Below are 23,835 nucleotides of genomic sequence, written 5' to 3'. Positions count from 1 at the left end.
TTTGTCAAAAATTTTATTTCTATAGAAAATTTTGTCAAAATTTTATTTTACAGCAAATTTGTCCAAATTTTATTTTATAGCAAATTTGTCAAAATTTTATTTCTATAGAAAAATTTTATTTCTATATAAAATTTTATTTCTATAGAAAATCTCTCCAAAATTTTATTCCTATTTTATTCCTTTTTTTTAAATTTTATACCTATGAAAATTTTTTCCACACTTTTATTTTTATAGCAAATTTGTCAAAATTTTATTGCTATAGAAAATTTTGTCAAAACTTTATTTCTATAGAAAAGTTTGTCAAAATTTTATTTCTATAGAAAATTTTGTCAAAATTTTATTTCTATCGAAAATTTTGTCAAAATTTTATTTCTATAGCAAATTTTGTCAAAATTTTATTTCTATAGAAAATCTCTCCAAAATTGTATTCCTATGGAAATTTTTCCCACAATTTTATTTTTATAGAAAATTTGGTAAAAAAAAAATTGGTCAAAATTTTATTTCTATAAAAAATTTTGTCTAAATTTTATTTCTATTGAAAATTTTGTCAAAACTTTATTTCTATAGAAAATCTCTCCAAAATTTTATTCCTATGGAAATTTTTTCCACAATTTTTTTTTTTTTATAGAAAATTTGGTCAAAATTTCATTTCTATAGAAAACTTTGTCAAAATTGTATTTCAATAAAAAATTTTGTCAAAAATTGTATTTCTATAGAAAAGTTTGTCAAAATTCAGTTCTGGTGGAAATTGGATTTGATGGTGCACATTTTCAGCAGACTTCTATGACAAGTAATACCGATCATTTTATTTGTTCATAAACTATTTAATTTGGAATGAATTTTCATTGGAGAAAACCGAATTTTATAAATGGCTATTGTCGTGCAAGCGTACACACAAAGAAAATGTCATTAAAAGTCAGCCAACGAAAACTTTTCATTGATATAACGAAACATTTTCATTAATACAATGAAAATATTCGTTAATAGTACGAAACGTTACGTTAATTATCAGAAAATTCGTTATAATAACGAAAAATTTCGTTGTATTAACGAATTTGTTTCGTTGGCTGACTTTTAACGACACATTTCGTTAATATAACGAAACTTTTTCTATTAGTGAAGCAACTCCTTGTCTCTTGTGCTTTTTGGAGCATAGTTGTCGTTAGTCCAGCTTAGTTTTCAATAGATGTTACATCCGTTCTCCCGTTATATACAGCTCACGAGCAAGTTTATTGCCACTGCCGAGTGGATTTCAATCAAATCTGGACTTAATTTTTCGGATCACTTCTGATGTTGTAACCATTTTGTTCGTCCATTTTTTAACGCGATACAACACTGTCACTATCACGGTAGCGAGCAATAGTAAGAAAACCTTAAGATTCGTTTGCTAGAGGCCTCAAAAATACCCAATTGGGGATTTCCACCCAAATATAAAGAAATCACACGAACAACTTTATTTCTAAGTGCAATAGATCTAAATGCTTTTGTAATTTTGTAAAAAAATAAACTGTTACTGAATGTGGAATGAGTTAGCTGTTAGAGGCACTTTAGAAATTATATCAACCTGAAGTTGGTTTCAATATATACCAGCCTCCTGTAGTTACGAAATAAAATTTTAACAAAATTTTCTATAAATTAAAATTTTGAAAAAATTTGTATAGAAAAGTAAATTTTATTACTATAGAAATTAAATTTGGGAAAATTTTTTATAAAAATAAAATTTTGATAATTTTTTTTATAAAAATAAAATTTTGATAATTTTTTTATAGAAATAAAATTTTGACAATATTTTCTATAGAAAAAAAATGTTCACAAAAATTTTTATAGAAAAAATGTTGAATATATTTTCTATGGAAACAAAATTTTGACAAAATTCACAAAATTTTTTATAGAAAAAATGTTGACAAAATTTTTTATAGAAATAAAATTTTGACAATATTTTCATTAGAAATAAAATTTTGACAAATATTCCTATAGCGCTCGTATGTCAAATTTTCTGAGTGTGTATAACCCCAAAAATGACAAAGTTTACGATATAGCTGTTAGTTAGCAAATTGCAATATTAGGGTTGCCCAGTCCCACTATGCTCATTTATATCCATCAAACTCCTACTCATCTTATGAAATTTCTTGATCTAACTATTTCTATTGATTTCATCTAATCACCCATAAATCTACATCAATCCTTTCTCATCCTTACAATTACAACTAGTTCTAATCATAATAATTCATCTAAGAAGTTTGCAAATTAACAGCTCTCAAAGGTGTATATCAGTATCATTAAATTCAACACAAACTTCCATTAGGGACAATAGGCAAACAAAAAAACCACTTTCCCTAATCAAAGTCTAAGTTGGCCACAAAGTCAAAAAGTTTCTTAATTAGCTGTTGATGATTACCTTTGCGGTCATAGAAAGGAAGTCACAAATTAAAACATGCCACATGACCAAATAACTCTTTTTTTCCTCCCATTCTCGGCCATTGTTATTGGAAAAACAAATAGGACCAGTCAAGAGAAGTTCATTCTCATTTCGTTGACTCAAGTCAAAAAGGCTATGAACTGAAAATTAGTTGGGATTTGTTTTTTTTTTCGAATTTGTCTAAGAGATGGTTATGTCGTGAATGGTGGTGGTAGTTGTCAATGGTACAATATTAAAGTTATTTATTTAGTTGCTCCGATTGTCATTTGGTAGAAACTAATTGCAATAGTTTCTACTTTCTGCACTCCTTGGATTAGAATGGTAAAGTTACGTATGTGTGTGTGTGTATGTGGAGTATGGGCGCTAGGACACTAGGATTTTCACACACAAAAAAAGAAGAGAACACATTTTGTTTCAAACGATACTCATTCACTGCACTTCAGTGATAATAATAATAGCAGTAAAGAACCCCCAACTCGCAATTGAACCAACCAACTAACCAAACTAATACCCATTTAAACACTCTCACTCTGACCACAACTGCCAAAGCCAAAGGAATGTGTAAACATCGAGTGGATAATTTTACGATGGATGCATGATAATTTTTATAAGGGATTTACTGCTACAAGCAGTGTTACCGTTGGAAATTTTGAAAAAGTCGCACAAAAAGTCGCATACTCAAAAAAAGGTCGCACAAAAAGTAGCATAATGATAAAAAAAGTCGCATACATTTGTGAAGTATTTTTATTACAAAAAATCTTCTATAAATCTACACAAAAACAATAAACACTCCCTTTAACATAAAGAGATATTTTAGCAACTTATTGTATCATAAAATCCAGTACACCGTGTAGGGTAGGTATCGTAGGTTAGGTGTCCATTGTGATACTATACGTGATTTACTTCTCTCTTAGTTATGAGTGCTTCTATGTTTAGCTCAATGACAACTTGTCATTGAAAAGTGAACTCTTTTTTATAGCCGAGTTCTGGCGTCTCACATTGTTGTGGAGAAGCTTTGAAACATTCAGCATCCACCGTAGAAATACATTTTGCTCTTTGGTCGAAACTGGGTTTGAATCCATGACCCTTTGTATAGAAGGCGGGCCATTGCGGTGGCTCCGCGTAAGGCGCACGGCGATGAATTCACACTTATAAAAATTGCTTAAAATTTAAGCACTTCCCTTTTGTGCCACTTTAGTCGCATGCGTGCGACTAAAGTCGCACATTTTGCATATTGTTCACGTAAGCATTTGACCCACTGTGTGGAGTGGTACTACGTGAACAGATCGCCTCCGCTCTCTGCCGTTTGCCTCTCTCATTTCGTTGAATTCTTTTTCGTCAAGTTTGACATTGAAGTAGCAAAAGGGACATTCAATCATTCCCATTTTTCTATGACACAGTTGGTTTTTACATACTCAAGAGGCAAGCGGCAGAAGCAACGTGAACTGTAAACCTAAGTTAAAAAAAGAAGAAAGACGAAAACTCAAAGTGTAAAATAAACCAAAATCGTTGAATTAAAGAAAGTTAATTTGTGTAAAAACAAAAGGAAAGAACTGAAGTGTAAACTTAACTGATTGAACTACAAGAAAACCCAATAAATATAAACAACTAAACAAACCAAAAAAGAAAAGTGTGTGTGTGTTGCGGAAAGTGTACAACAGGTTACAGGGTAACTAATCATTGGTCCTATCGATCCTCCAATTGGAATCAGCAAAGGTACGTACATTTGGATTTGTACATAATCACAATATTGGCTCGATGCAGATAAATAATTTTTTTATGGCTCGGCTTATATGTGAATGTCTCGATTATTGACAACATAACCACTCCACTGAGTTTTACATTTGGCTCCCTTTTTATTGTCTGCAATTTCTTAGTTGAAGAAATTGAGAGAGGAATACTCCGAAAATTCATTTGTCTCGGGTGTCCGTTAACTTTTTTTAAAATCTTTTTACACTGCTATTCTTGTGTTTGCAAATTTCTTACATTTGTTTTTCGGCACCATATACGAAAGTCGGCAGTAGTTGGCTGTCGTCGTTGTCATAATAGTTGATGTTGATGCGCTGTTCGACAGTAGTTGGCTGTCGTTATCGTCATAGTAGGTGACGTTGGAGCGCTGCTTTCGTACATTGGCTGTCATACGTTTGCCTCGTTGTTCGTTGCATCGTGTGTGTGTGCATGTTGGTACGCACAACTTAAAGAGAAAAGCATTAGCTGAAGTCGATCATATAGAGTGACGTCATAGATTTGTCACTTTGTAAATAAAATATTTTTGTTGTTGTACATCAAGTGCAAAGTAATATACGAATATTTTATTGTGGTTGCCACATAAGAGAGCGCATGAAAGCTTCTCTTAATTTATTGTCTCTTAAGCCAACTGATTCGTTTTTGTTTTCAACCCCCATTTGCAAATACTATTGAGTGTGGATTTTTTTTTGTCTCACCTCGCTCGCTGCTTTGGTTGCCCATATCAAGAAGAAGCATATTGTTGGAATTTTTGTTTTGATTAAAGTATTCTTATATGGTATGGAGTTTTATTGGCTCGACAAATTGTAAATATTTAAAATACATCGAAACAAACTTAAAACAATAATTTTGATAGTATATGAACAAAACAAAAATTTTACGAATATATTTGGCTCAAATATACGTATACATTACGAATTGGAAAATCTTGTGGGTATTATATTTTTTGTGCAACTTCATAGCAAAAAGGGAATTGTTAATATACACTATTTACACATTGAACTTGTCCCTGCAAATATTCTGAGTGGAAAACAGTTGACTTAATCTGTTTACGCGTATTGAAATTTTTATTTATATGGTTTTGGATATATGCATACTATTGAAAATTTTATTGCCTCTATTGAGTGATCGGATTTTGTAATAATTATTTCAAATTTATATCAAAGCTATATCTGATAATTATTTGGTGAATAAATTTGCATGATTTTTTGGCTCGTTGAGAAAATTATACTACAATCAGAAATCGAAACACAAGTTCCAAATAAAAGCCGATATATTTCGTGAATTCTGATAAATTTGAGTAATTTTCTGTTCGGTCTCGATTAATTTATTCTTAGAGCAGATAATATTCCATACACTGAGTATTTCATAAGAATAAAATTAAACGGATTTTATTGAAATTTTGGCCCGTTGCTGTCAGTAAATTTTCGTTACTGGTTTACAAACTTTTGGTTCAAAGCAAAATTCAACCTTGAATTTTCTGCCATCATTTGCGGTAAACATGGGTTTAGTCGAAGAATTTTTATGTCTTTGCGAAGACTTTGAGGCTCATGCTGAGCGAATGAAAGAAACCGATGCGAGTAGTTATAATGAATCGGCGATAGAGGCAGAGAAAAGTGAATTAAATGAGTTGTGGGCAGAGCTTAAAGAACAATATAAAAAATGCAATTCTGACCCAGAGTGTTTGAAAACGAATAAGGCCACTATTAGAAAGAGGAAAGGTGAAGTACATACGGTTTACATGAAATGCATGACAATTGTTGGGAATTGGAAAAATAAATCTGTTGTCTCGTCAGTGAGTCCGAAGACATCTTCATCTTCTGTTAGTGTTCCACCGTGTGACACAGAAGTGTTTTACGGTGATTATGTTTCATGGCCCAGCTTCCGCGATCTTTTCACGGCAATTTATATAAATAATAAGAAACTTAGCCCAGTAGAGAAATTGTACCACTTGTTTCAAAAAACAAGTGGAGAGGCTAGAGAAATTAATCGGGGAGTACAATTGACATCAGAAGGCTTCGATATAGCGTGGTCCAATTTAAAATCTCAGTATGAAAATAAGAGAATTTTAATAAACAATCAACTGAGAATTTTATTTAATTTGCCTCATTGCTCTCAGGAGTCATCTAGTTGTCTCAAAAAGTTGCATAGAGATATTTCAAACTGTATCTCAGTGCTGAAATTGTATAAAATTGATGTCGGGTCATGGGATCCAATTTTTGTGTTCCAATGCTCTTCAAAGTTACCCAAGCTCACGTTGTCGCTATGGGAACAATCGATTGGGGAGAAAACGGAACTCCCAAAATGGGAAGATTTGAGTAAATTTTTAATAGAAAGATTTCAAACCATAGAAAGCGTATCTGATATGATGAATACGCAAGAATCTGGCCCACGACATAAGAAGACTGGCAATTTTGATAATTCGAAGCAATCAAAGGTTCACCACACGAAGGTTAATACGGTGAAGTGTGTGTTGTGTAAGGAAGTGCATGAATTGAAATTTTGTCCCAAATTTCTTAATATGAACCCGAAGCAAAGAATAGCTGCAGTTAGAAGAGATAGAAGCTGCTTGAATTGTCTAGCCCGTGGTCATGGGGCAGCAAAATGTAATAGTAAGGCTACATGTACAAAATGTGGCGCTAAGCATCATACTATGTTGCATATAGTAAGAGACGAGCAACAAAGTAATCCTGGTGTAGGTAATATGTCAGGTGATTTACAGACAACACAGAATATACAGTCCGCTCCAACGCCATCCACATCTCACAATGTGAGGGCATACCATATGTCCGTCTGTAATAAAACAATGTTAGCTACGGCTTGGATTAATATTTTGAAAGATGGTTTGGCTCACAAAGTCAGAGCTTTAATTGACCCGTGTTCTGATGACACATTTATTTCAAAGAAAATACAAAGATTATTGAATTTGCCAACTAAGCCCATCTCGGCCGAAGTAACAGGTTTGGGGGGTGGTGCTGTAACGCGATGTTCTCATATAGCGTTTTTGACAATTGGCTCAATTCTTAATAACAATTTCACTGCGGAAATTGATGCACTAGTTGTGTGCGATGTTACAGGCGATGTGCCTACTCACTCATTTGATAATTCTCTGGTTGATCAACTTCCAAATTTGGAATATGCTGATCCAAATTTCTTCCATACTGGCCCGATAGATATCCTCATTGGAGGTAATTTATACCCGTTGATTTTACGAGAAGGAGTAAAACACGGAATTCTTGGCTCGTTGGTAGCTCAGCAAACAGTATTTGGCTGGATTGTTACTGGCCCAGCGAATGATAGAGATTCAGGACGTGTGGTTCGAGTCTCTCACTGTACTAGGGTATCAATTGATGAGCAATTGACTAAGTTTTGGGAAATAGAAGAAGTTGGTAAAGACATAACTATGTCTAAAGATGATTGGCTCTGTGAAAATATTTATAGAAATACCACAAAACGAATGGCCAATGGTAGATATATGGTAGATTTACCTTTTAAGGCAGAGAATCCATTGTGTGCTTCAAAAAATTCCAATCGATATATTGCACTTTGTCAATTTTTGAGGAATGAAAAATCTTTGTCTCGAAAGCCTCAGTTGAAAGAGATGTACGATGAAGTCATCAAAGAATATTTGTCACTAGGACATATGGAGAAAGTTGAAACTCCAAATATTGAAGCCTGCGATTATTTTTATTTGCCTCATCATGGCGTTTTTAAACCAGACAGTACCACGACCAAATTGCGTGTGGTATTTAACGCATCTTGCCCATCGGTAAATGGGAAAAGTCTTAATGACGCACTATATGTTGGCCCAGTGTTACAAAAAGACATCATTTCGTTGATATTAAATTGGCGCTTTTACAGATTCGTGTTTAACGCAGATATCACGAAGATGTATAGACAGATACTTGTCAATCCGAAACATGTCCCATACCAGCGAATTTTATATCGTGACTCTCCTGACGACGAGATTCAAGACTACCAACTTAAAACGGTAACGTTTGGCGTCAACTGCGCCCCGTTTTTGGCTCTTCGAACTTTGCTTCAGTTGGCTGAAGATGAGAAAGAAAGGTTTCCGATAGGGTCAAAAATTTTAAAAGAGAACATGTATGTTGATGATTCTTTAGTGGGAGCTCATTCCGTTTCGGAGGCATTAGAAGCTCGAAACCAATTAATTGCGATTTTGGAATCTGCAGGCTTCCAACTAAGAAAATGGACCTCTAATAGAAGAGAAATTTTAGAAGATTTGCCTCGGGACCATTTACTCAATGAACAATTTTTGGATTTTGATGACAAGAGTTCGGTTAAGACTCTTGGCATAAGGTGGGATGCTGTCTCAGACGAATTTTATTTCGTAACGGAAAAATTGGCCAATAAAGAGACATATACAAAAAGAGAGGTGCTCTCAGTCATAGCGAGACTTTTTGATCCATTAGGTTGGCTCTCACCGGTAGTGATAAATGCTAAAATACTAATGCAAATGATGTGGCTCGATGATATTGGATGGGATGATCCAATAAAACCATTAACATTGCTCAAATGGAAAGCGTTTGTTTCAAACTATAGAGAAATTGATCAGATTAGAATAGATCGATGGTTGAATTATTCTCCAGAGTGTCGGATAGAGTATCACGGGTTTTGTGACTCATCTGAGCTTGCATATGCCGCCGTATTGTACGTTCGGGTGGAGGTAGGAGACATGGCTCATTCTAAATTACTTGTAGCCAAGTCAAAGGTAGCACCTATAAAGAAAATGTCTGTCCCAAGGCTTGAGCTTTGCGGTGCTCTGCTTATGGCAAAATTGGCAGATTTTGTATTGCCTCAATTGCATGTGCAACCATACACTTTGTTTCTTTGGTCGGATTCTATGATAGTCTTATCTTGGCTCAAAAAACCATCACATAGTTGGACTACATTTGTAGCCAACAGGGTTGCAATTATTCATGAGAAGGTCGGGGATAATTGGAGACATGTAGGTACATCGGAAAATCCCGCAGACCTAGCAACCCGGGGGCTGACCCCTTTAGAACTAAAGGGGAGTGATTTATGGTGGCATGGGCCATCTTGGTTACGCAAAGATAGAAGATTTTGGCCCTCAACACCAAACATTGCGGATACATCTTTAGAATCAAAACCTATGCAAGCTCTTGTTGCTAGGTCGGAGAAAATGGAAGACATTTTAGATAGGTTTTCTTGTCTCTCAAGGGCACTACGCGTATTATCATACGTTTTACGTTTTGTGGCGCATACTCATCGTTCTTTGAAGCGAATTTGCGTTCATGGCTCTCTTGAATTATCGTCCGAAGAATTGACTCAAACGAAATTTAAACTTATTACTTTGTCGCAAAAGATGTATTTTCCTGCCGAATTCAATTGTCTCAGTCGTAAACAAAAACTGCCGTCGAACAGTCCTCTTCTCACTCTTACCCCGTTTTTAGATAAATACGATATTATTCGCGCTAATGGGCGCCTTGGATCTACATTGGCCCTTTCTTACGAAGAAAGGCACCCTTTTGTCCTCGCTTATAAAAGCAGATTGTCTCTACTTTATGTTGAGTTCATACACCGTCAAACTCTACACGGTGGCATCCAGTTAACTCTAGCGACTATAAGATTGGAGTGCTGGATAATTCGTGCGAAGAATCTAATTAAGGCCCGAATAAATCGATGCAAAGAGTGTACAATTTCGCGTCAGCAGCGACAGGGACAGATAATGGCTCCTCTGCCAGTAGAACGAACCACTTTTGGCAGACCCTTTGCTACTGCTGGGGTTGACTACGCTGGCCCGTTCGACATTAAGAATTTCCACGGTCGAGGTTGTCGAATAACTAAAGGTTATATTTGTCTCTTTATTTGTTTTGTTACTAAAGCGGTTCACTTGGAACCAGTTGGCGACCTTTCGACACCAGCTTTCCTAGCTGCCTTCTCTCGTTTTGTCTCACGAAGGGGATGTCCACGAAAAATGTATTCGGACAACGGGAGAAACTTTGTTGGCGCTGCCAGAGATCTAGATGCAAATCTCAAAAAAGTTATCTCTCAGCTGGGTGATGAAATTGTCTCACGATATGGTTTCCAGCAAGTAGAATGGCATTTTATTCCGGCCGCAGCTCCTCATATGGGAGGGCTGTGGGAGGCCGGGGTAAAAAGTTGTAAAACACATTTGAAAAAGGTTTCTGGTCAAATCCGACACACTTTCGAAGAGTTCGCAACTATACTTAGCTCAATCGAATGCTGCATGAATTCTAGGCCTTTGTCTCCGCTTTCTGATAAGCAAGATGATATTGCTGCACTTACACCAGCACATTTTTTGGTTGGCTCTTCACTTCTTTCGCCCGCACAAACTGAGGAAATTCCTACAAAAACTTCGCTTCTGAATAGATGGCGAAAAATCAAAATTATCCAACAAGAATTTTGTCGCCGTTGGAAGTCAGAGTATTTGACTGAGCTACATAAGCGATTTAGGTGGAAGTCGCCTAGAGAAAATTTGGCTCTAAATGATCTTGTTGTCTTGCGGAATGAAAATGTTTGTCCCACCGATTGGCGACTTGGCCGCATTGTTCAGCTGCATGCGGGGAAAGATGGTCAGGTGAGGGTAGTTGACGTACGAACACAAGCGGGTATCATAACTCGCCCTGTCCATAAACTCGTGCTTCTTCCCCAAGAAAAATAACTGAAATACTAAAATGTGTCTGCATTGGTCCAATATTGCTCAACCCACTATCAACATTTGGCTCTCTCATTGTTCAATTTGTCTCTTTATTCTACAGCTATGGAATTCAACGACGACTACTTGTGTCCCCTGTGCATTTCGAGGCATTCTCTACGCACATGTCGACGATTTCTGGCTCTTCCCCCGCTCGAGAAACGCGCATTTATCAGAGACAAGGACGGCTGCACCAATTGTCTCGCATTGTCTCACGGGTTCGCTCAGTGCACATGTAAGGCCGTTTGCTGGGAGTGCGCTAAGCACCATCACACATTTCTTCACCCAGTCGAATCAGACAGCGCATGGGTCCAAATGACCGCATGGGTTGTCATGTGGACGCCACGAGCGCCTCAGGAGCATTTGAACGTCAGAGCAATGCTCGATCCTAATGTAATGACGAGCTACTATACTCCTACGCCTACGTTTCCTTTGGCCTGGGAAAAATGCGACGATATTCTGCCAGTCCGTTTATGGGGAATGCACAACGACGTCCGTACTGTCTCGGTGGATCTTGTTCGCAGAGTGCAACCAGCTGTACGAATGCCTGCCATGCCATTGCTTCCATATCCGATTCGGGCCAAATACGGGACAAAGAACTTGGCAGACCACGGGTTTCATATCCCTTACCCTTGCTCGGTGGTATTAGGCGCTGACGTCGCTGCAGTAGCATATCTGGGTTTACCGCGGAGAGAAAAGGGCTTACCCTTTACACAAGATACCATCTTTGGAAGAGCGTTTTTTTGGATCAATGAAGATTGACGTCGATTTGGACAAACAAATTATTTAGACCTAAATTCGAACCTTACGCAGTGTGCAAGTTTTATCTTTTCTTTCCTTGATAAATTTATTATTTAAATTTCAATTATATTGTTTAAACGCTGGCTCACTGTAATTTGGATCTTTTTAAAATTAACATGAATTCTTAATTATGAATTATTCTCTTATTTTATATTCATTTATATCATTAGATCCCATTAGTATTTAGTTTAGTTTGCACAGTGGGTGCAAGGGGGGCGGTATGTTCACGTAAGCATTTGACCCACTGTGTGGAGTGGTACTACGTGAACAGATCGCCTCCGCTCTCTGCCGTTTGCCTCTCTCATTTCGTTGAATTCTTTTTCGTCAAGTTTGACATTGAAGTAGCAAAAGGGACATTCAATCATTCCCATTTTTCTATGACACAGTTGGTTTTTACATACTCAAGAGGCAAGCGGCAGAAGCAACGTGAACTGTAAACCTAAGTTAAAAAAAGAAGAAAGACGAAAACTCAAAGTGTAAAATAAACCAAAATCGTTGAATTAAAGAAAGTTAATTTGTGTAAAAACAAAAGGAAAGAACTGAAGTGTAAACTTAACTGATTGAACTACAAGAAAACCCAATAAATATAAACAACTAAACAAACCAAAAAAGAAAAGTGTGTGTGTGTTGCGGAAAGTGTACAACAGGTTACAGGGTAACTAACATTTGTGAAGTAACATTTGTGAAGTATTTTTATTACAAAAAATCTTCTATAAATCTACACAAAAACAATAAACACTCCCTTTAACATAAAGAGATATTTTAGCAACTTATTGTATCATAAAATCCAGTACACCGTGTAGGGTAGGTATCGTAGGTTAGGTGTCCATTGTGATACTATACGTGATTTACTTCTCTCTTAGTTATGAGTGCTTCTATGTTTAGCTCAATGACAACTTGTCATTGAAAAGTGAACTCTTTTTTATAGCCGAGTTCTGGCGTCTCACATTGTTGTGGAGAAGCTTTGAAACATTCAGCATCCACCGTAGAAATACATTTTGCTCTTTGGTCGAAACTGGGTTTGAATCCATGACCCTTTGTATAGAAGGCGGGCCATTGCGGTGGCTCCGCGTAAGGCGCACGGCGATGAATTCACACTTATAAAAATTGCTTAAAATTTAAGCACTTCCCTTTTGTGCCACTTTAGTCGCATGCGTGCGACTAAAGTCGCACATTTTGCATATTTTAAAAAAGTCGCACAAAAAGTCGCATGACGTCAAAAAGGTTGCAAAATGCGACTAAAGTCGCACAACGGTAACACTGGCTACAAGCTTTCGAACCTACGAAAGAAAGGGTTAGGTTAGGTTAGGTGGCAGCCCGATGTATCAGGCTCACTTAGACTATTCAGTCCATTGTGATACCACATTGGTCAACTTCTCTCTTATAACTGAGTGCTGCCCGATTCCATGTTAAGCTCAATGACAAGGGACCTCCTTTTTATAGCCGAGTCCGAACGGCGTTCCACATTGCAGTGAAACCACTTAGAGAAGCTTTGAAACCCTCAGAAATGTCACCGGCAGTATTGAGGTGGGATAATCCACCGCTAGAAAACTTTTTGGGGTTCGGTCGAAGCAGGAATCGAACCCACCATCTTGTGTATGCAAGGCGGGCATACTAACCATTGCACCACGGTGGCTCCCAAATGCATCCTAAGTGCAATTATCTACTTCTCTTGCTCTGAATAAGTACGCAATAAACGGCGTTTTTTAGTGTATCTCTGTGCTCAATCACAGACGGGACTCCACCCACATCTTTCGACGACCCACGATTGAACGTAATCACATGAATAATGGATTGACCACTTTTCTCGCGACAGTGTAGCATTCCTCCTTTGCGTAGTAAGAATATAATATTTTTGAGGAACTGTGTAAATTTCTCAAAATTAAGCTAAATTTCTCGACTGCATACCATCATCAAAGCATAGGCACAGTAGAGCGAAACCATCGCGTATTCAAAGATAATCTAACTGATTGGGATACATATTTGAAATATTTCACTTTCTATCATAACACTACACCTAACATCGTGTTTGATTGTAAATTCACACCATTTGAACTTGTTTTTGGTAAAACGGTACGTATGCCTTATGAAACAAAATCAAGTTTAGATCCACTTTACAACTTGGAAAATTACAGTAACGAAGTGAAATTTAGATTGCAAAAAACTCACTCTATTGCAAAAAGTTTAATTGAGGTACATAAAAACAGAAACAAACAATATCATGATAAACTGTCTAACCCTTTGAATGTAAATATTAATGACAATGTTTTATTACAAAAAGAACCATACGATAAACATGGAAATGTATATGAAGGACATTTCATTGTAAAACATATCGATGGAGTTAATGTAACAATTTATAATAACTTAACACGAAAAGAAAAATGTGTTCATAAAAATAGGATAAGAAAATTTTAACAATTTTTATAATTAATTATAATTAATAAATTATAAAGAACTTTTGAAATTTAAAATGTAAATATATATGAAGCTTTAGTACGAATCCTTAGTTTATTAAGTTTGATCACCTTAATTCTATATATTAAGTTTTCTTTGTAAATGGGAGGTATATATATAAGATATTATTTTATATATTACACACTAGTTTAACTTTAAAATATTTAGTTTTAAATTTCTTATATAAAAAGGAGGTATAGCGCCATCTCTAAATCATATCATTTTAACTGTCATTGATACCAATAGATATGTTCAATAATCACTCTCTTGTAAATTACCTACGTATAATGTTTCTTTAATAAATGAATTCAGTCTTCACTCATCATCGGACTCGTTCGTTTCATTTGACTACTCTAACTTAGTGAGTGACACTACATTACTCATGATGGCATTTTGGGTATCAGCTTTAGTTCGCGGTAAGCTCCAAGAAAATCTCCTGAGATATTGGACTTGTCCCTCCTAAAACTGGATACATCACGCCTTAAAGGTAGACATACTAAATCTTGATTTATATTGATGTAGTTTGGTGGAAAATTTTCCGAATTGATTTAGCTCAGATTTTGATAAAACTACATTGTCGGAACCAAGCGGTTTAAGACTTTTCGTAATTAATAAGAACAAGTAAGGAAAGTCTAAAGTCGGTCGGGGCCGACTATATTATACCCCGCACCACTTTGTAGATCTAAATTTTCGATACCATATCACATCCGTCAAATGTGTTGGGGGCTATATATAAAGGTTTGTCCCAAAAAAATACATTTAAATATCACTCGATCTGGACAGAATTTGATAGACTTCTACAAATCTATAGACTCAAAATTTAAGTTGGCTAATGCGCTAGGGTGGAACACAATGTTAGTAAAAAAAATATGGGAAACATTTAAATCTGAAACAATCTTAAGGAAACTTCGCAAAAGTTTATTTATGATTTATCGCTCGATATATATGTATTAGAAGTTTAAGAAAATTAGAGTAATTTTTTCAACTATTCGACTAAGCAGTGGCGATTTTACAAGGAAAATGTTGCTATTTTGACCATTTTTGTCGAAATCAGAAAAACATATATATGGGAGCTATATCTAAATCTGAACCGATTTCAACCAACGCATAGCAACAATGCTAATTCTACTCCCTGTGCAAAATTTCAACTAAATCGGAGCAAAAAATTAGCCTCTGTGGTCATATGAGTGTAAATCGGGCGAAAGCTATATATGGGAGCTATATCTAAATCTGAACCGATTTCAACCAAATTTGGCACACATAGCTACAATGCTCATTCTACTCGCTGTGCAAAATTTCAATTAAATCGGAGTAAAAGATTGGCCTCTGTGGTCATATGAGTGTAAATCGGGCGAAAACTATATATGGGAGCTATATCTAAATCTGAACCGATTTCCACCAAATTTGACACGCATAGCTACAATGCTAATTCTACTCCCTGTGCAAAATTTCAACAAAATCTGAGGAAAAAATTGGCCTCTATGGTCATATGAGTGTAAATCGAGCGAAAGCTATATATGGGAGCTATATCTAAATCTGAACCGATTTCAACCAAATTTGGCACGCATAGCTACAATACTAATTCTACTCCCTTTGCAAAATTTCAACTAAATCGCAGTTAAAAATTGGCCTCTGTGGTCATATGAGTGTAAATCGGGCGAAAACTATATATGGGAGCTATATCTAAATCTGAACCGATTTCCACCAAATTTGACACGCATAGCTACAATGCTAATTCTACTCCCTGTGCAAAATTTCAACTAAATCGGAGGAAAAAATTGGCCTCTATGGTCATATGAGTGTAAATCGAGCGAAAGCTATATATGGGAGCTATATCTAAATCTGAACCGATTTCAACCAAATTTGGCACGCATAGCTACAATACTAATTCTACTCCCTTTGCAAAATTTCAACTAAATCGCAGTTAAAAATTGGCCTCTGTGGTCATATGAGTGTAAATCGAGCGAAAGCTATATATGGGAGATATATCTAAATCTGAACCGATTTCAACCAAATTTGGCACGCATAGCTATAATGCTAATTCTACTCCCCGTGCAAAATTTCAATTAAATCGGAGCAAAAAATTGGCCTCTATGGTCATATGAGTGTAAATCGGCCGAAAGCTATATATGGGAGCTATATCTAAATCTGAACCGATTTCAACCAAATTAGGCACGCATAGCTACAATGCTAATTCTACTCCCTGTGCAAAATTTCAATTAAATCGGAGTAAAAGATTGGCCACTGTGGTCATATGAGTGTAAATCGGGCGAACGATAGGTATGGGACCTATATCTAAATCTGAACCGATTTCAATAAAATTTGGCACACTTGACTACACTACTAATTGTACTCCTAGTGCAAAATTTCAACCAAATTGGGGAAAACTCTGGCTTCTGGAACCGTATTAGTCCATATCGGGCGAAAGATATATATGGGAGCTATATCTAAATCTGAACCGATTTCAATAAAATTTGGCACACTTGACTATAGTACTAATTGTTCTTCTTGTGCAAAATTTTAAGCAAATTAAGGTAAAACTCTGGCTTCTGGGGCCATATAAGTCCATACCGGGCGAAATATATATATATATATATATATATATATATATATATATATATATATATATATATATATATATATATATATATATATATATATATATATATATATATATATATATATATATATATATATATATATATATATATATATATATATATATATATATATGGGAGCTATATCTAAATCTGAACCGATTTCTTCCAAAATCAATAGGGATCTATTCTGAGCCAAAACACATACTTGTGCCAAATTTGAAGTCGATTGGACTAAAACTGCGACCTAGACTTTGATTACAAAAATGTGTTCACAGACAGACGGACATCGCTATATCGACTCAAGAGAATGTGGTAACTCCGTTAAATTTTTTGTAGAAATAAAATTTTGGAAATTTTTTTTAGAAATGAAATTTTGACACATTTTTTTTAAAGAATTGAGGTTTTGACAAAATTTTCAAAAGAAACAACATTTTGAGAAATTTTTCTATAAATTCAATATTTGTAATAATTTTAATTTTCGTATTAGATCCTTCTATCAAAGTCCATTGTAAGTAAGTTCTCATTTTGTGGAATTAAACTTCGACACATTTGCAATTAAAGGTATACACCCGAATAATTGTAGCTAGTAGGAGAAATTATTATATATAATATTGCAAATTACAGGTGTGCGCACATTCACGAAGCAAACTGTCTATTCACACACGATACGTGTGGTAGTCACTCACGCACATTCACGAAATGAAAACCAGTACTCACGCACGATTCACGACAATTCACGTATCTCACGACAAATTCACGAGACTCACGACATTTTCCAACCGGGAATGAGCAAAGATAACAAAAATGCATAAATAGAATATAGTTCGACAGCTAAATTAATTTCAGTTAAAATACGAGTAAGAATTAAATCTTGAATTTTTTCGTGAGCGTGATTTTGCAGAAATTTTATTCACGCACATTCACGAACCAATTTTATTTCTCACACACGCTCACGCACGACACATTTGTTTCAGTCCCATTCACGCACATTCACGAGAGTTGCTTCAGATTTTGTTCAGACTCACGTGATTCACGCGCACACGTATATTGCAAATACTGAAACACACTTCTAAAATCAAATCTTAAACATTTCATCGGAAGAAAAAACATTTTTATACCCTCCACCATAGGATGGGGGTATATTAACTTTGTCATTCCGTTTGTAACACATCGAAATAATGCTCTACGACCCCATAAAGTATATATATTCTGGGTCGTGATGAAATCCTGAGTCGATTTGAGCATCTCCGTCCGTACGACCGTCTGTTGAAATCACGTTAACTTCCGAACGAAAGAAGCTGTCGACTTGAAACTTGGCACAAGTAGTTGTTATTGATGTAGGTCGGATGGTATTGCACATGGGCCATGTCGGTCCACTTTTACGTGTAGCCCCCATATAAACGGACCCTCAAATTTTGCTTGCGGATCCTCTAAGAGAAGCAAATTCCAACCGATCAGGCTGAAATTTGGTACATGGTGCAAAATCGGTCCATAATTATATATAGCCTCCATATAATCCGACCCCCCGATTTGGCTTGCGGTGCCTCTAAGAGAAGCAAATTCCATCCGATCCGGCTGAAATTTGGTACATGGTATTAGTATGTGGTCTCTAATGATCATGCAAAAATTGGTCGACATCGGTCCATAATTATATATAGAGCCCATATAAACCGATCACCAGATTTGACCTCCGGAGCCTCTTGGAAGACCAAAATTCACCTGATTCAGTTGAAATTTGGTACGTGGTGTTAATATATGATCTCAAACACCCATACAAAAATTGGTCGAAATAGGACCATAATTATATATAGGCCCCATATCAACCGATCCCCAGATTTGACCTCCGGAGCCCCTGTGAGGAGCAAAATTCATCCTATTCGGTTGAAATTTGGTACGTGATGTTAGTATATGGTATCCAACAATCATGCAGGAATTAGTTCATATCAGTCCATAATTATATATAGCTCCCATGTACACCGATCCCCAGATTTGATCTCCGGTGCCTTTTGGAGAAGCAAAATTCATCGGATCTGGTTGAAATTTGGTACGTGGTGGTAGTATATGATGTTTAACAACCATGCCAAAAGTGGTCCATATCAGACCATAATCATGTAGAGCCCCCATATAAACCGATCCCGAGATTTGGTTTTGGAGCCACTTGGAGGAGCAAATTTAATCCGAGTCAGTTGACATTTGGTACATTGTGCTAGTATATGGCCGTTAACAACCATGCCTAACTAGGTCCATATCGGTCTATAGTTATATATAGCCCTCAGATAAATCGATCCCCAATCGCACAAAAATTGGTCGATATCAAGTTCATAATTGTATATAGCCCACATATAAGCGACCTCCATATTTCAATTCTGGCTCTCTACGTATCGTGCAAAAAGTCCATATCGATTCCTAATTATTTGTAGACTTACCTATACATAACTTTTTGTCTAATATATACCACGTAAGGACTATGTTAACTCACAATTTAGAAAACGATGTTAAGAAGTTTTAAGATACCACAACCCAAGTAATTCGATTGTGGATGACAGTCTTTCGTAGAAGTTTCTACGCAATCCATGGTGAAGGGTACATAAGATTCGGCCTGGCCGAACTTACGGCCGTATATACTTGTTTTTATCTAATCCCAAAATTTTGATAAAAAACATTTAGATTTTTAGTAAAATTTTCTTAAAATTTTGGTAGTTTATTTTTGGTATGAGTGGAAACAGTGCATGGAAGATGCAATTTTTATCTGTTTTTCATCAAATTGGAAATATTGTGGTATTCTATGTTCATAAAGAATTGTCCAAAATTTTTTATATATCGGTCCATGTTTTGAGGAAACCCCCACATAGACCGATCCGTCGATTCGACTACTTGAGGGCATGGTCGAAGTTGAAATTTTTATCCGATTTGCTTGAAATTTTAAACCAAAAGGCATTTTTTATATAGTTCCCATACAAAGGGTGATTTTTTAGCAACTATCTTTTTGGCAACACTGGTTTAAAGGTTCAATATGGTGTAATTTGATCCACATTTTTATATAGCACATAAATAAGAGGTTGGCTGATAAGTACCCGGTCTGACACATAGATGGCGTCGCTAGTATTAAATGCATATTATTTTTATACAGTACCAACCTTCAAATGATTCGTGTCAAAATTTGACGTCTGTAATTCAATTAGTTTGTGAGATAGAGCGTCTTTTGTGAAGCAACTTTTGTTATTGTGAAAAAAATGGAAAAAAAGGAATTTCGTGTTTTGATAAAATACTTTTGAGGTCTGAGAACTAGAAAAAGTCGCTGGGGTCCAGATCTGGAGAATACGTTGGGTGGGGAAGCAATTCGAAGCCCAATTCATGAATTTTTGCCATCGTTCTCAATGACTTGTGGCACGGTGCGTTGTCTTGGTGGAACAACACTTTTTATACCCTGCTCCACACTGTGGAACAGGGTATTATAAGTTAGTGCATATGTTTGCAACACCCAGAAGGAGACGAGATAGACACATGGTGTCTTTGGCAAAAATGCTCAGGGTGGGTTCCTGAGTCGATATAGCGATGTCCGTCTGTCCGTCTGTCCGTCTGTCCGTCTGTCCGTGAACACATTTTTGTAATCAAAGTCTAGGTCGCAGTTTTAGTCCAATCGACTTCAAATTTGGCACAAGTATGTGTTTTGGCTCAGAATAGATCCCTATTGATTTTGGAAGAAATCGGTTCAGATTTAGATATAGCTCCCATATATATATTTCGCCCGATATGGACTTATATGGCCCCAGAAGCCAGATTTTTACCCTAATTTGCTTAAAATTTTGCACAAGAAGAACAATTAGTACTTTAGTCAAGTGTGCCAAATTTTATTGAAATCGGTTCAGATTTAGATATAGCTCCCATATATATCTTTCGCCCGATATGGACTAATATGGTCCTAAAAGCTAAAGTTTTGACCCAATTTGGTTGAAATTTTGCACAGGGAGTAGATTTAGCATTCTAGCTATGCGTGCCAAATTTCATTGAAATCGGTTCAGATTTATATATAGCTCCCATATATAGCTTTCGCCCGATTTACACTCATATGACCACAGAGGCCAATTTTTTGCTCCGATTTAGTTGAAATTTTGCACAAGGAGTAGATTTAGCATTGTAGCTATGTGTGCCAAATTTGGTTGAAATCGGTTCAGATTTAGATATAGCTCCCATATATATCTTTCGCCCGATATGCACTTATATGGACCCAGAAGACATAGTTTTATCCCGATTAGCTTGAAATTTTGCACAAGGAGCACAATTGGTAGTATAGTCATGTGTGCCAAATTTGATTGAAATCGGTTCAGATTTAGATATAGCTTCCATATATATTTTTCGCCCGATATGGACTTATATGGCCCAGAAGCCTGAGTTTTGGCCCAATTTGGTTGAAATTTTGCACAGGGAGTAGATTTAGCATTCTAGCTCTGCGTGCCAAATTTGGTTGAAATCGGTTAAGATTTAGATATAGCTCCCATATATATGTTTTTCTGATTTCGACAAAAATGGTCAAAATACCAACATTTTCCTTGTAAAATCGCCACTGCTTAGTCGAAAAGTTGTAAAACTCACTCTAATTTTCCTAAACTTGTAATACATATATATCGAGCGATAAATCATAAATAAACTTTTGCGAAGTTTCCTTAAAATTGCTTCAGATTTAAATGTTTCCCATATTTTTTTTACTAAAATTGTGTTCCACCCTAGTGCATTAGCCAACTTAAATTTTGAGTCTATAGATTTTGTAAAAGTCTATCAAATTCTGTCCAAATCAAGTGATATTTAAATGTATGTATTTGGGGCGAACCTTTATATAGCACCCAACACATTTGACGGATGTGATATGGTATCGAAAATTTAGATCTACAAAGTGGTTCAGGGTATAATATAGTCGGCACCGCCCGACTTTAGACTTTCTTACTTGTTTCTTCTTCATATTGGACCGTTTTGCCGCGATTTCGACCTTCAAACGCTCCAATAACGCCATATAATAGTCACTGTTGATGGTTTTTCCCTTCTCAAGATAATCGATAAAAATTATTCAATGCGCATCCCAAAAAACAGAGGCCACTACTTTGTCAGCGGACTTTTAAGTCTTTCCACGCTTCGGAGACGATTCACCGGTCGCTGTCCACTCAGCCGACTGTCGATTAGACACAGGAGTGTAGTGATGGAGCCATGTTTCATCCATTGTCACATATCGACGGAAAAACTCGGGTGTATTACGAGTTAACAGCTGCAAACACCGCACAGAATCATCAACACGTTGTTGTTTTTGGTCAAATGTGAGCTCGCGCGGCACCCATTTTGCACAGAGCTTCCGCATATCCAAATATTGATGTATGATATGACCAACATGTTCCTTTGATATCTTTAAGGCCTCTGCTATCTCGATCAACTTCATTTTACGGTCATTCAAAATCATTTTGTGGTTTTTTTTTGATATTTTCGTCGGTAACCACCTCTTTCGGGCGTCCACTGCGTTCACCGTCCTCCGAGCTCATTTCACCACGCTTGAATTTTGCATACCAGTCTATTATTGTTGATTTCTCTGGGGCAGAGTCCGCAAACTCATTATCAAGCCAAGTTTTTGCTTCCACCGTATTTTTCCCCTTCAGAAAACTGTATTTTATCAAAGCACGAAATTCCTTTTTTCCATTTTTTTTTCACAATAACAAAAGTTGCTTCACAAAATACGCTCTATCTCACAAACTAATTGACTTACAAACGTCAAATTTTGACACGAATCATTTGAAGGTTGGTACTATGTAAAAATAATATGCATTTAATACTAGCGATCTATGCGTCAGACCGGGGACTTATCAGCCAACCTGTTAAAAAAGTTTCGGCCAAACTGTCGACCGTATGTACTTGTTAATTAAATTAGTGAACTCTGGCTGATATCACTCAGAGGCTGATATCACTCGGGCTGATATCACTCTGTAAAATGAAATGTCAGTGATACAATTTACTAGAACTCTACTAACACACCCAAATTGTATACCGATCTGCATAGATCGCAATTTACCACAATTCTTTAACCACCAGTCTATCGTTCGTTTTGGTCTATATTGGTACAGTTTTTGTGTTAATGAAAAAGTTTTGTCAATTATTTGTAAGCTTTTAGTTTTTATATTTGTTTGCGAACGAGTATTAGTTTTTGTAGCAAATTTTGTTGGTGTTTTCATTGTTGTTGTTGTTTTTTTTTTTTTTTTTTTTTTTTCCTGTTGATGTCTCTTTGTTCCACTGAAAGAATTCCAATGAATGACATAGGGCTCTTGTTGCCAATGGTGTTGCTGTAATGTTGTGTACGATTCAGTTAGCAATCACTTGATGATGATGATGATGTTGGTCAAAAACTACAAAGTCCAACTTTTTCACCCAACTTTTTTAAGCATGTAACTGTATAGATAGATATACAATATAAAATACTATAGCTTTATCCTAGCAAGTTTATTTGTATGTGTGTGTACATTCGATATTGCGATAGTATAAGGCTATTGTAGTTATATTTGGTTGTTGGTATTGTTGTTTTAGTCATTATTTCGAAAATAAACGTGCAGCTGATGAATTTTTTCTCTTCTATAAAGGTACGAGAACAATCACACAACTGCACTGACACACACACACACAAATGCCAATATTGAACTGTAACCCAATATGTATTTGTGTGTATTTGTTTGTTTGTCGAATTAGTATTTTGAGTGATTGTGTATGCCTGTTAGTTTGTTTTATTAATTTGCACTTTACAAAAGTTTTGCTCAAATGTAACGAAAAAGAAACAAAAACTACCAACTGATTAATCGTTTTTGCCAATTCGGTCGCACACTAATTAAACCCGACTGTGACCTTAAAGCAATGATTTTTGCTAAGATTTAACGGCTACAGAGGAGAAATTCATTGCGAATATTAAATATAGATTTTGTGTTTCTGAATATTGGATTTTCGATGATTTGCAACTTTGTATTTATGAAATTCAATTGAGTAAAAATTTATAATAAACGTATTGGAAAGATGATGTCCCTTTTAATAACCCAGTAAAAAATTTTGGAAGTTCTTCCACAGCCCCAACTTTAAAAGCACTTCCAGAA

General features: G+C 35.9%; 2 protein-coding genes across 2 annotated transcripts; both read left to right on the top strand.

Annotated features, from left to right (window-relative positions):
* The first annotated feature begins 3,705 nt into the window (after positions 1–3,705).
* On the top strand, positions 3,706–11,627 carry LOC142231322 (uncharacterized). The gene is made up of 2 exons (XM_075301935.1): positions 3,706–4,135; positions 10,930–11,627. The coding sequence occupies exon 2, from the start codon at positions 10,932–10,934 to the stop codon at positions 11,625–11,627; it is 696 nt and encodes a 231-aa protein (XP_075158050.1). The 5' UTR covers positions 3,706–4,135; positions 10,930–10,931.
* LOC142231323 (uncharacterized) lies at positions 5,667–10,832 on the top strand. The gene has a single exon (XM_075301936.1). It carries the CDS (start codon positions 5,667–5,669, stop codon positions 10,830–10,832), a length of 5,166 nt encoding a protein of 1,721 aa, XP_075158051.1.
* Positions 11,628–23,835: the final 12,208 nt, after the last annotated feature.

Source organism: Haematobia irritans, chromosome 3, assembly GCF_050003625.1.
Source record: "Haematobia irritans isolate KBUSLIRL chromosome 3, ASM5000362v1, whole genome shotgun sequence".
NCBI lineage: Eukaryota > Metazoa > Arthropoda > Insecta > Diptera > Muscidae > Haematobia > Haematobia irritans.
The sequence above is the reverse complement of the archived record's forward strand: the minus strand, read 5'-3'. Positions and strand labels throughout refer to the sequence as shown.

What these genes read in the sequence shown, in the direction of transcription:
- LOC142231323 (XM_075301936.1), top strand. Translation starts at nt 5,667, where the DNA reads ATGGGTTTAGTCGAAGAATTTTTATGTCTTTGCGAAGACTTTGAGGCT.
- LOC142231322 (XM_075301935.1), top strand. Translation starts at nt 10,932, where the DNA reads ATGGAATTCAACGACGACTACTTGTGTCCCCTGTGCATTTCGAGGCAT.